General features: G+C 44.8%; 1 protein-coding gene across 1 annotated transcript in view; it reads right to left on the bottom strand.

Moving 5' to 3' along the window:
* Positions 1-9,849: 9,849 nt before the first annotated feature.
* The window catches only part of LOC310878048 (structural maintenance of chromosomes protein 3-like), a 6,084-nt gene continuing 1,791 nt past the window's right edge, over positions 9,850-14,142 (bottom strand). Inside the window, exon 1 of the mRNA XM_083792126.1 lies at positions 9,850-14,142. This exon is cut by the window's right edge and continues 1,791 nt beyond it. Coding sequence (XP_083648252.1) covers positions 11,109-14,142 — 3,034 coding nt within the window. The 3' untranslated portion in view covers positions 9,850-11,108.

Here is a 14,142-nt window from a genome sequence, read left to right as displayed (position 1 = left end):
TTCGGATTCGGGTTCTTGGAAACGCCCCCCAGCCACTGCGTTAGTTTTACTGAGGTTAGGTTAGGTATAGTTTACTGAGGTTAGGTTTAGGTATAGTTTACTGAGGTTAAGGTTAGGGTTAGGGTTAGGTTTAGGTATAGTTTTACTGAGGTTAAGGTTAAGGTTAGGGTTAGGTTTAGGTATAGTTTTACTGAGGTTAAGGTTAAGGTTAGGGTTAGGTTTAGGTATAGTTTTACTGAGGTTAAGGTTAAGGTTAGGGTTAGGTTTAGGTATAGTTTACTGAGGTTAGGTTAGGTATAGTTTACTGAGGTTAGGTTTAGGTATAGTTTTACTGAGGTTAAGGTTAGGGTAAGGTTTAGGTATAGTTTTACTGAGGTTAAGGTTAGGGTTAGGTTTAGGTATAGTTTTACTGAGGTTAAGGTTAAGGTTAGGTTTAGGTGTAGGCTGTCAATCACAGCGACTGGCCAGTCACAGCGCACCCTCTACGTCACTTTGTACTCAACCCGAAGACGAAACCATGCTCGCCTGAGAGAGAGATAGATGAAGCAGGGACCCCCACTATAATATAGTAAAACAGCAACCCATACAATATCTTTGTTGTTGGGCCTGTTATCTCCATATTTGTGCTTTTTCTTTTTTTTTCACACTATTTGCAAGCATGTAGATCAGCTTTTTATTGCAATTATTGACCCCTGGGGGACCCCATCATTGAAGTATAGCATACTGTGGGTGGTTAAAATGCAGTTTGGTGACAGCTGGTGTTTGGTTGACCTCCAGAATGTGTGTGAATGTCATGGAATATAAAAAAAACATTACAAGTTCACTACAGCACAAGAGTCATCTACAAGCAGATGATTTTTTTCTAAGTGCTGGAGTTTGGGAGCGCTCGTTGACTATCACTCAACGGCCCACGCGTACCACCTGTTTTGAATGTGCACATAGTGCAGCAGGCAGCAGGAGGTTGCTTTACTGATAACGAGCGCTTCCATACTCATCTGCAAGGAATGTCTTGACAGGAAGTAGCTCATAAAAAGTCTACGGTGGATTTTTATTAAACAAAAGCTTTACAGATTGAAAGAGGATAATTCAAGCTTTCCCTACAACAGCTGCAATGTTGGTGATTTTGACGTTGTTCAATATAATTAGAGAGGACTTTTCTGTTTGGATGAATGGGCTCTCTATGGGAAGTGTCACCTATGGGTATCACCTTGCTGGCAAGATGGCTGCGGTCTGAATAAAGAGAATACATGCTGATTTGGAGGTTCTCAACCATACATGGAATACTGATGTTATTGATTTCAGCTTTTACAATTCCAAACATGCAAACATGACGCGCTTTAAGCTTTATGACCCCTGAGCGGCGGTGGCTCAGGGGTAGAGTGCCTGGATGGCAACCGTAAGGTTGCCAGTTCGAACCCGGGCTCCCCCAGAGTTACTGTCGAAGTGTCCTTGAGCAAGACACTGAACGCCTAATTGCTCCCGATGTGCTAGTTGGTGCCTTGCATGGTTTCCGCTGCCATCGGTGTATGAATGTGTGTGTGAATGGGTGAATGTAATGCACAATCTATGTAAAGCGCCTTGGATAAAGGCGCTATATAAATGCACCATTTACCATTTACTTACAGTTTAAATTAGTATTTGCTTGCTGAGTAGTATTACAAATAATGTCATTGCCTTTTTTCATGTCCAATCTATTTGTATTTAGTTAAAATGACTTTCAGGATCCCAATTAAAAATAGCAACAAAGAAAATCAAGATTTCTATTCGAATATAGCAAAAAATAGCCGATCTATCGGCTATTTTTGGCCGTGGATCGCGTTTGCTTTCAAGACCACTTTACACGGCAGCCGACGGGGCATCTTAGTTCGGTCATTTCTGATATTCTTCCATGACCGAAGGTCCGGTTCTCAGTGGATTTGCCATCAATGAAGGTTAAATAAAACATTGAGCCCCCACCGCGCCACACGAATAAATGCGAACAAAGTACGTCATTTCAGTTCAGTTTTAGTTAGTTTTATAAACACACAATACAGTTTTAGTTAGTTATCGTTTATGTTCTATTGTAGTATTTTATTTAGTTCCGTTTTATTATTATTATTATAGCACTTTAACCCTATTTCTTATATGGCACATGAATTGCAGTGAGTGAGAAAAGGGAGAGAGAGTCAATATTTGTCTTTGTTCTGATATTCTGTTATCGGCTATTGTACTGTCTTTATGGTGGAGACTGCCCTAGACAAACACGCCTGTGTATGTGTGTGTGTGTGTGTGTGTGTGTGTGTGTGTGTGTGTGTGTGTGTGCGTGTACTGTAAAGAGTAAATGTCCGGCATTCAAAATGTACAAAAGTATTTGCATCAAAATGTACTTACAAAATGTACCAAAAGTAAAAAAAGTACTCATTATGCATAATGTCTCATTTAAATTATTAGAGCTTGTAGTTCGGCTATTTTCAAAGGGCTGAAATGTATATAGGCTACTGTTGAAATTCTTGCTGTATGTTTTATAATAATAATCAAAGTCTACAAAGTACTGGAATTTGGAAATACTCAAGTAAAGTACAAATAACTCAAAATTGTACTTGAGTACAGTACAGTACTTACTTTCCACCCCTGTGTGTGGTAGCATATTAGTGTTAGCAGCAAGTAGCTAGTAATAGTAGTTTTTGCTGCAAAGAAAGAAAGAAGGTAAAGAACGGTGTGTTCATTAATTAACGTGGACAAAAATTAACAACGCTGTCTCCGTGGCAACCATGTGTTTAACTTTGAACCGTGTGTCTATTTGATGTCACAGCCTGTCACCATGGACACCAGCCCAGGAGAAACACAGCGGGGGGGAGAGGAGGGGCCAGGTACGTGCACACACACACACACACACACACACACACACACATTCTCATGCATGTGCACGCTCATACATGTACGCTCACATAACACAGTACGCTCACTATGCACACTCACACATGCATGCACGCACGTTACACACACTCACACACATGCACATGGACGCTCGCACATGCACATCACTGGTGGAACAGTACTGTACAGTATGTTCTCGTAGCAGCTGATGAATCTGGGTGCATGTACAGTAGAATATACAGTGTCAATGTATCCATGTGTAGAGAGGCTACACATGTAACCACGTGGACATAAAATTCCATGTCCATGTCCCCCACCCCCCCACCCCATTTCTTGAAATGTAACTGTTTTGGACATACAAGGTTTCCACCTGACAATTTGACAGATTATATGACACAATTCCTCAGATATTGCAATAAGTTTCTTTGCTGGCGTAACGGCCGCGAAGAAGATGGTTGCTTCGCACTGGAAACCGCCTCACACATTGACATTTCGCCAATGGGCTTTGACGTTTCTAGATATCATTTACATCTAGAAATGTCTACAGCAAGATTGCATGGTGCAAAAGAGGAAAACAGTGAGATTTGGTCTGGTATTGCAGATTTGGTTAAGGGCATGATTTAGTCATTATTATTATTATTATTATCATTATTTATTTTTTGTTCCCATTGCACAGTAGTAGGAGTACTGACATTTTGTGGCATCTTTGGTCCCGGGGGGGAGGGGTGGGTGGGATTGTTTGTTTGTTTTTGTGTTCCTTGCTTTTGCTGTTATGTGTTGTTTTTATATGTTTTGTTTTCTTTAATCATTCTTGATGTTAACGTGTCTTATTGTGATTTATTGTCTTAAATAAAAAACATTTGATAACAAAAAAAAGATATTGCAATAAGTAAACGTTGTCACATTTTGTGCCCACACATCGTGTCGTCATGGCGGCACCAGGTAAGAGGAAGTGGCGTTTTAAGCAGCTGCGGAGCCGTCTGTTTGGTCGCCTGAGGAGGAAGGAGGCGGAGCCCGGAGCCGGCAAACAGAGCCAGTCCACCAGTGACATCAGCAGTGATGTCATGACGGCGGGACAGGGGGCGTGTCCAGCGTACTACTCAGAAGAGGAGGAGCAGCTGTGAGTGAGACTGTAACCGTGGTAACCATGGTGCCATTTGCACTTGGATATCTGAGGGCAAGAAGGGGGGGGGATGGGGTCCAGACAGTGGCCTTGTGGTTAGAGTGTCCGCCCTGAAACTGGGAGGTCGGGGGTTCGATCCCCCAGGCCGGGTCATACCAAAGACTGTGAAAATGGGACCCAATGCCTCCCCGCTTAATTGGCACTCAGCATCAATAGGTTGGATTGGGGGTCAGATCAAATCAACTAATGATTCCCGCTCACCGCTCCAAGAGCTGAGTCAAACGAATGTCAATGCGGTAACGTGTGTGACTCAGATTACGACTTGTGACTTTGAGGTGTGTCAGCGCGCGTGTGTGCGTGCGTGTGTGCGCCTAGGTGAAGCCTAACGGTACCAATGAAGTGTGTGTGTGCGTGTGTCATTAATTGTGAGCCTCACAATCATCAATATGATCCTATTTGCGTTCCACTTCTATATGCCCCCTATTTCAAATTGAAACAATATGCTATACTAATATGCTATGTTATACTATACTAGTTCCATTCAGCCAATCATGTTGTTCCAACAGGGGTTCAGCAACGTTGAGTTCCCGGGCGCTGTCACATGACAGCATCTTCCAAACGGACCTATCACAGAGCTCCATGCAGTCGACCTGTGTTTCATCTCAGGAGAGCCTACATGGAGGGAGAGTACGCGCGCTGCAGGTCAGTGCGTGTGTGACTCCAAACAAAAGTATAAAGGCTCAAACATAGTCTGGATTTTCGGTGGTGAGGTGACCACCGAACTACAACATGACGTCACTGAGGTGACCACCAAACTACAAAATGACGTCACTGAGGTAACCACCAAACTACAACATGACGTCACGAGCCGCGGTGAAGAGCAAACCACCGCCACCCCCCCAGCCCTTCTCTCTGTTTTTACTCACCACCGCTCAACGTTATTTCAGCTCCGGTGGTCAGCTCACCACCGGAGCGGTGCTCACCTCACCACCGAAAATACAGACTATATATGAGCCTTAACTTGCCAATCAGTGTAATTGGTGCACACCCCTGTCCACCTCTAAAGGCTCATACATAGTCTGGATTTTCGGTGGTTAGGTGACGACCAAACTACAACATGACGTCACGAGCCGCGGTGAAGAGCAAACCACCGTCACCTCTCCAGCCCTTCTCTCTGTTTTTACTCACCACCGCTCAACGTTATTTCGTGGTGGTCAGCGGTGGTCAGCTCACCACCGAAAATCCAGACTATAAATAGGCCTTAACTCTGCTTCTTTTTGATTGGCTGCAGCTGAAGCTACAGCAGCAGAACATGCGTTTGGGCTTGCCCCCCCTGCTGATCCCCCCCGCCAAGAGAATGGAAGAGTCCGGTGCCACCTCTGAGGACGATGGTTTGCCCCAAAGCCCCCCACACCTGTCTGAACAGCACATGGCACAGGAACTACCTTATAAGGTAGGGGCCCGGGGTGCGGTTAACACAAATGACAATAACAAATATGAACACAATTAGTTATAATTCTCCATTTCCTTCTCTGTAGTATCCAGACTGTCCAAGAAACCAGAGTCCTCTGAGCCTCAGTGAAGAAGAGGACCAGGTGTGTGCGTTGGTGTGTGCATGCTTGAATGCACATGTCGGTCGTGTGTGTGTGTGTGTGTGTGTGTGTGTGTGTGTGTGTGTGTGCCTGCATGCGCTCATGTCATGTGCATGCCTCTGTCTGTGTGTGTGTGTGTGTGTGTGTGTGTGTGTGTGTGTGTGTGACTGTGTGAGACTGTGTGAGGCTGTGTGTGTGTGTGTGTGCACGACTGCACGTGCATGCATGCGTGTGCGTGCGTGACTGCGCGTGCATGCCTGTGCGTGTGTAACGCTGCCTCGGTGCTCGACCTTAATAGACAGCGCCTGAGTTCAGGCCATAAAAATAAATAGATAAAACTGACCAGACACCTCAAATGTTCAGATTAAAAGTTAAACTTCAAAACCCAAACCCAATCTTGTAAGTCAGAAAAACACCAACTCTACTCCTGTCCCTATAAAGCAGGGGTAACCAACCAGGGGTTCGCGAGGTACCAGTAGCTCGCACGAGCCATTGAAGTAGATCCCGGAGTGAGCGGGTGTCAGACTGAAGGCTCATACATACTCCAGTTTTTGGTGATTATCACCGCGGTGTAGTTTTTAAAGGGTTGGAAAACTACACCATTACGTCAGTCGCGGTGATGATCAGCTATCACCGCAGACACAGACCCATCTCTCTGTTTTTACTATCAGACAAGTCTTTTATCACCCCGTTCACTGATTGGTCTAGAAGTTGGGTAAACCACAGGGAGGCGGGGTCAATCCTTAAGGACATCACCGCGAGTATGATGGCCTCAACTCTTATCACCGTTTTAGGTGATAAGCTATCACCTAAAACGGTGCTAACCTATCACCTAAAACTGGAGTATGTATGGCGTATATATTTACAGGCAGCCAGTCCATCACTACCAATACACAGAACGTGTATTTAGAATAGCTCAGCAGTGATGGCCCCAGACATGTGTTGGGCCATCAACTACAGTTTGTGTTTGACCGCTATCTCCGGTAACCCCCTCGTGCATAATAGTCATGCATATGAGAACAGAACAGTATAAAAACCCACAGAGCTAAACAGCCTCTCATTCACAGTCACTACTATGCCTACACAGGCAAGCAGTGACTATACTCTACTCTGACTATGGAAGAAATAAAATCATAATCATCAATAATCATTTCCACCAGGAATGGGCTCTATGCAGCCAACACTTCCGAGTTCAGTTTGGGCCACCAGAACGCTTCTGGTCGGCAGCCACTCATTCACTGTGAACTTACGGTCGTGATTCTGTAGGAATAAAGTTCAGTACAACACTATGCTCACATTGAGAGATGCATGTTATGTTGGTTGGAAGTTCTTCACCTAATAACTGGCTTCTTCATGAAGAAATACACTCCTCAATGTAAAATAGTTTCTTTAAGGTGAGACACTACAGGTGAAAAGGTAAAGAAAATTAAATAATAGCTATCACAATGAAACTTCTCCAGTTGATTACTTATATTAAAACTAAGATTTTTTTGTATTACAAGTTTTCTGAAATGATATGTTTAAATATGCAAATTAGGCATTATATGCGCTAATTTGCATACATTTCGGGACGATAAATCTGAAGATCGGATAAAGCCAGGTTCAAAATTATCATTTCATTTTGTTGACACATTAGAGACAAAGAAAATTACAGATGGGATTTTATATATCTCTAATTATCACTCCACAAATCAGAAAATAGTGTCAACAGGCATAAAAACCCCAATTCTTCAGGTATAAAATGTGATGTAAATCAGGCTGTGAATGATATATCAACACATCCATCTGTATATTTCTGCGGAATATAGTTATGAATAAGACTGGAACGTTTGGTGTATGTGAGTTCAACTGAAGTGGAGATTCTTTGTCCCAGGTATGAGGAAAACCCATTTTGAGAAAACGGCCTTTAAAGATTTGTATTGTAAAATTACAAAACGTTTTATTTGAAGCCACTATTTTGAGACAAAATATCTCATCCAAACCTTGGCAACAACATATAATGGCATATATCATTGGAAAGGTCTGGAGACCTTGAGCTGACTGTGGTCTGATCCAAATATGGTCACTTCCTTTGTAGGCCTACCAACAACCAATCATGAAAATAGAGATGGTGGATTTTCACCCAGAAAAACGAGCTGTCATTGGCTAAAATAAACATCTAAATCTGTATTTTTTTATACAGATACAGGCCTCACCCCCCTCACCCCTGCCCACTTTGACAGGCTGGAATGGCTTAGGCTCGACGACAGAGTACAGCATCTTGCAATGGGTCTGGTTCACAAGATTCGATACACCACCAAGATACCCATGTACCTGTCTAAATACTTCCTTAATGTTAACGAAGCTCCACACCCACAACACCAGAGGGAGTGCAACAAACCATGTACAACCCAGATTCGGCACAAAAAAAGGGACTAAATTATTTTCGCTCCTATGCCACCCCACCAACAATCATTAAGACATGTGAATCCCTTGACTCCTTCAAAACCTCTCAAAGGGCACCTACGGACATGCAATTCTTAACTGGCCCCCGTAAAATCTGAATCCCCCCCCCCCCTTTCCCCCCACACTGTATACATTTCTTTTCCCTTTTACCTCCTTTATGATGAATTCCTGTTCTGTTCTTTAGACTATATAGAAGTGTATATTTGTACGTCTCTAAATGTTTTGATGAATTGAACATGGTGGACCCTCTTGTAAATGTAAACAAGTGTAATGCTTAATTGGGTCGTCCACTCACAGTTAAGTCTTTGTATTGAGTTTGTGCTTGAAATGTACTGTAATTCTGCAAACTTAATAAATATTTCAATCAATCAATCAATCAAACCGACAAAAAAAATGGCTCTCTTCCTCACTCTACAGAACAGGAAAGCTAGAGATACTGCCCCAGTGGATGGCAGAGAACCCTTAAGTGATGGCATAGTTTTTCATAGTTTGTATTATTTGTGTTGCGACATTGACATGACATGAGTTGGAAACGTCTTAAATCTCCTGTTAAAAACGAGAGTTCATGGATTTCTCCGGTGTTGCCATGTCCGCTTGTTATAAGCGACTTGGGGCTTGGCTTCTTTTCATAGACCTGATTGCTTATTTCTCTCACACAATCTGGCGAAACCTACCTCTCGTCTCCAGCATATTATGTCTATGAGCGTAACAACCGGTGTTGCCAGATTGTGTGAGAGAAATAAGTAATCAGGTCTATGAAAAGAAGCTACTCCACAAATGACTGAGCTGCTATAATACTTAATATTTATTATATACTAAGACTATAGGTAGGACATCGGCAGCTACTTGAGAATAGCAGATCTACAAGCTCACAATGCATCGTTGTGAGCTTGGGATCAGATATTTTCCAAAATAGTTTTATACAAATAAAAAATAAAAACCTGGCACAAAACATTCAGATGGGGGTCCGTGTGCACAAATACATGGGGGTCCTTGGCTTTATGACAATATTCACAGGTTTAAACAACATTAGGGATAGGGAACAAGCCTAAATAAGCATACACTTCAGAAACAAGCCCCGAAAAGCACAACATAACCTGTCAAAAATTTCAAGCAACTTTACTGAAAAACAAGACCAAAGTCGCTTATAAAGAGCGGACATGGCAACACCGGAGAACACCCAAATCATAATATTATGGCGTGCACGTTCAATCAATTATTCCTTCAAAGCAAACGGCATAAACAATATTAGTTTGTCTCTTCTACAAAAATAAAACGTACAAGTTAGCGTTCTCTTGCCATACTACTTGTATTATTTCCCACCACGGAATACATTTATCTTAATATTTAGGCATTCATTATATAACTATCAGTATTTATTCTTAAACTATAGTCTCTGGATTTGTGCACATGCATTGAGCCTGTCAGAAAGTGTGTTTTTTTTTTTTTTTTACAAATTATAGTGGTGAATCATGGCTTACAATTGGGAATAAAATGGGCTCTTGGGCTTGAAAAGGTTGGTTCAAACTGCTATAAAGTAACTACAAGACAACAAGGTATACCCAAATACCTCTGTTAAGTTTCCCTAAAGGAAATAGTGCAACAAATGAATTGTAAGACAATACAATGTGTTGACAAACTGTCAACTACCGGTAAGTACCGGTACCCTCGGAATCACCCTTTTAAATGTACTTTAGAAATAAAAGAGTAGTGTAGTAAAAGTATTTTAATATACCAGAAAATCAAATGAACTAGCAGTAACTATTATTTTAACTCGCCACTATTAAACCACAACATTTTACTCTACCTAAATAAATGAAATATGACAATATCCAATATTTTAAAGTATTTACTAAATGCAGGAAATACTTTCAATTCACTTGAGGATGGACTTAGAATTACACAACCACCAATATACCGTGTACAATAGTGGGCCCACTTAAGAAATAAACAAATAAAAAGCCGGCATAATATTATAAAAAAAAAGAAGGGAAAAAAAAGAAACCCGTTGCAGGCCTGTTAGTGATGTTGTGCACTGGAGTGGAAACACCTCTTCACTGTTCACTCACGTGAGTGAGCCTCGTTTCCCAGGTTAGTTATATGTCTATATGGTTCACCCCACGCAATGTGGAGAGCTAAAGTTGACAGGACGTTCTTTACACCGTTCCAGAAGACAGACGACTGGTCTTACCCACGTCCTACGATGCCAGAGGTGCACCCAGCTTTCCTGGTCGCAGGGTGCGCTATCTGGTTCTTATAGTAGCAGTCTTTGTATTCTCCCAACGACCGTTGTGTAAAAAAAAAAGTCTTTCTGTTCCGGACGTTCACGGTGTAGAACACTAGTGTCTCCTCCCGCTAACCATTAGCCTAATCACAGAACTTGTCTGGAATTCAGTCTTGCAAATACTGTTCACACTCAATCAGATGAGCTTCAAAATGAACTCTTAAACACTTATAAAATGACAGTAATGTTTTACTGTTTTCTAGTTGCATAACAAGCATAAAAAGAACATACAAAAAAGCTGAAAATTGTTGACAGTAAAAACACTAGAGGGAAGAAACATTTAAAACAAGGTGAGCTGAGCTGCTCATTAAAAATCACCCTCCTCTTCAACAAACAACTGGAACAGATGACTCTAAATTATTCTAAATCCTAAATGGATTAAAGCTTTGCCTTGCAAGCGCAAAGTGAACAATCAATTGTTGAGTGGCAAAAGAAAGACACATCCCCATTCCTGATTATAAACCCTCCCACCCAGCATTATTTGTGTGTGTAGTCATTATATCCCCAATTCAAAACCCTATTATAATAGTGGGATTACAGAGCACATTTCAACTGGAACTGGAAACTGGGAAACATAACAGAATGTTGATATCCCTCAACAGGACCTCTACAGAATGGTTTCAGTGTATGGAAATCAACATTTACAGTTCTATAGTAAGTTTACAATTCTATGGAACGACAGAGGGGAAGGAGAAGGAAGTAGGAACAACACTACACTAACACTACACTACTTGTTTTTTTAACATTCCCGTCTCGATGATGAAATATTTAGCGTCTTTGTGGTGAGGATGGGGAAAGGTCAGAGGTCTTAACCATGGGTGGCATCATCCTCCACGAAATCTTTGGCCTGATCAGCTGAGATCACATCGATGTGACTCACCTTGTTTCTGAACTTGACTCCATAGAACTTGTCGGCTGATTCCAACAGCTCAGGCCTAAAGGTGGTGGTGATAAACTGGGCGTTGCCTGCCAGTTCCACCATCATATCCGAGACGGCCTTCCTGTGCTGGGCGTCGAGGGCCTGGTCGATCTCGTCAAACAGGTAGAAGGGGGCGGGGTCACACTTCTGAATGGCGAAGATGAGAGTCAAGGCCACCAGAGACTTCTGACCGCCAGACAGCTGCTGCATCTCCCTCATCTCACCCTGCTGGCCTGTGAACGACACCCTGATGCCGACTCCAGTGAACTGGTCCACAGAGGGAACACTGCTCTGGGAGCCCTCGGCAGCACTTTCACCATCCTCCTCCTTGCTTCCCTCTGCCTCCCCCTTCTTCATCACTAGTGTGGCTTTGCCCCCAGGAACCAGCTTCAGGAATACCTCGCTAAAGTTCTTAGACACCTGTTTGAAGGTGAGCTGGATGGCCTCGTACTTGCGCTGCTCCAGGACGTTCATCAGCTCCATGATGGAGGTGTGGCCGCGGTCCAGCTCCGCCTGACGCCTGATCAGCTTCTCCTTCTGCTCCGAGAAGTCCACGAACTGGTCCAGGGCCTTCTTGTTCACGTGGCTGTACTTCTTCAGCTCCGCGTTGCACTGCTCCAACTTCTGGAACAGCTGTTTAAGTGTCATTTTCTGGTACTTTTCGAAGGCTTCCTGCGGCAGCGAGCCGAGCTCTCGGATCTTCTTCATGCACTCGTCCTTCTTCTTGAGCAGCATGCCCTGGCGGTTGGTCATCTTCTCCAGCTCCTTGGTGTCCTGGTTGATGACATCGTTGTGTTCCTTCTCCACGTGCTTCCAGCGGTCCATGCTCTTCACCAGCTCCTTAATCTCGCTCTCCGCCTTGTCCACCAGAACGTCCAGTTCTTCGGAGCGTGCCAACGTGTCTTTGACACGTTTGTTGATGCCGTCCAGCTCAGAGGTGGTGGCGGTGAGCACCGTGCCTCCCTCCGTCTCTCGCAGCTCATTCAACTCCAGTTCCACTTGGTCAAGGCGTTTCCGCAGGTTCTCATTGAGGTACGTTTCCACCCTGGTCATGATGCCTTCCAGCTTAATCCTCTCATTCAGAAGCTGCCTGTTGTCCTGCTGGAGCTGGCGGATCTCGTCGTTGAGCTCATCAACGTGCTTCTGGTCGTCCAGGCTGAGCTGAGACAGCAGCTCTGTGCCCAGCTCGGCCTTCAGAGACTCCCTGGTGGACTCCATGGCGTGCAGGCTGGCCTCCAGACTCTGCAGGCTGCGTTGCTTGGGCATGTAGGTCTTCTCAGACTGCTGCGTCTTCTCCTTGAGCATCTTCATCTCTGACAGGATGGCGTCTCTGGAGGCTTTGAACTTCCTCTGCTGCGTCTCCATCTGCTGCAGCTGGTTCATCTGCTGGTCAATCTCGTTGTTGATGCGTTCGATGTTTCTGCGAAGGTTCTCGTTCAGCTTGGCCTCCAGCTGGCCCAGCTCCTCCTGGGCCTTTCTCATGTCCTTCTGGAGCTCCAGGCGGGACTTCCTGGTGTCGTAGTAGCCTCCCGTCAGAGCTCCACGGCTGCTCACCTGGTCGCCCTCCAGAGTGATGCAGTCCATAGCGAAGGCTCTGGCGAGCTGTGTGGAAACCTCCATGCTGCGGCAAATCAGGGTCTTCCCAAACACGTGCTTGAAGGCCTTCTCAAACTGGGTACTGTAGCGCAGCTTGCTGATCATAGGAAGGGCATCGTTGGTCTCTGGGTAGGCCGTGTCCCGGACGTCCAGCTTGCTGAGGGGCAGGAAGGTGACCTCTCCAGGCAGCTTCATCTGGTTGAACTCACTGAGGATCTTGGTGCTCACCTCGTCTGTCTCTACGATGTGGTAGAACAGCCTAGTACCAGCAGTCACCTCCACACAGGTGTAAAAAGCAGGCTCGCACTCAAAGTTGTTCATGACGATGCCGTGGTATCCATTGACAACATGCTGGTTGATTGTGTTGCGACGGAAATACTCCAGGACCTTGTTGATGCTGTCGATACCATTCAGAATACCCTTGCCAGTGGCAGCTCTGAGGAGCTGCTGTTTCTTCTCCAGGTCATCCCGTTTGGCCGTCAGGGCCTGCTGCTCCGCGTTCTCCTCACGCCACAGGTGGTTTCTTTCACTTTGCAACTCATCTTTTTTGTTCTTCACTTCATAGTATTTCTTGTCGAGCTCCTCAACGCGAGTCTTGACTTCATTGAGATCTTGATCGAGTCTATTGTACTGCTCCACCATCTTCTCCTTGTTGGTCTCTGTGTCTTCCAGATCTTTGTGGATGGTCTCGATCTGTCTCTTCTTGTCGTGGATGGCGTGATCCAGGGACTTCAGCTCCTTCTTGATCCACTGGTCTCTCAGCTCCTTGGAGGTGAACTGGCTGCCTCGACCCTGCTTGGCATACAGGTCTGTTCTCTCCTGTGTGGCCTGGGCCAGTCTGGCGATGCTCCGCTCCTCTCTGTCCTTCACCATGCTGAACCTGGGCTCTGTCTCCTGCAGCTCCGTCTGCTTCTCCTCAATCTTCTCCAGCAGCTTAGAACGCTCCTTCAACAGGCGTTTCCTCTGTTCACTGTTGCCCGCCAGCTCGTCCTGCAGGTCTTTGGCCTTCAGCTCCAGCTTGGTCCTCTGCTTGATCTGCTCCTGGCGCTCGGACCCCAGCTGCTCCCTCTCCTCCTTCATGGCAGAGATCTTCGCCTTCATCTCGCGCACCACGCGCTCCGTCTCCTCCACTTTGTCCCTGGCATCCTGCTGAGCATCACGCAGCTGTCTGGATTTGTCTCCACAGCTCTCTCTCTTTGAAGACAACTGGTCCAGTTTGGCACGGGCCTCGTTGAGCTCCATCTGGTAGATGGTGTATTCCAGGGCTCTCCTCATCTTGTCCCACTTCTGGTACTGAGCCAGCTCCTCCTTCTCGTCCGCCAGGGTG

The sequence above is a fragment of the Protomyctophum parallelum genome, assembly GCF_964188405.1.
Source record: "Protomyctophum parallelum genome assembly, chromosome: 20".
NCBI classification, from domain to species: Eukaryota; Metazoa; Chordata; class Actinopteri; order Myctophiformes; family Myctophidae; genus Protomyctophum; species Protomyctophum parallelum.
This window is presented reverse-complemented; position numbering and strand designations above follow the sequence as displayed.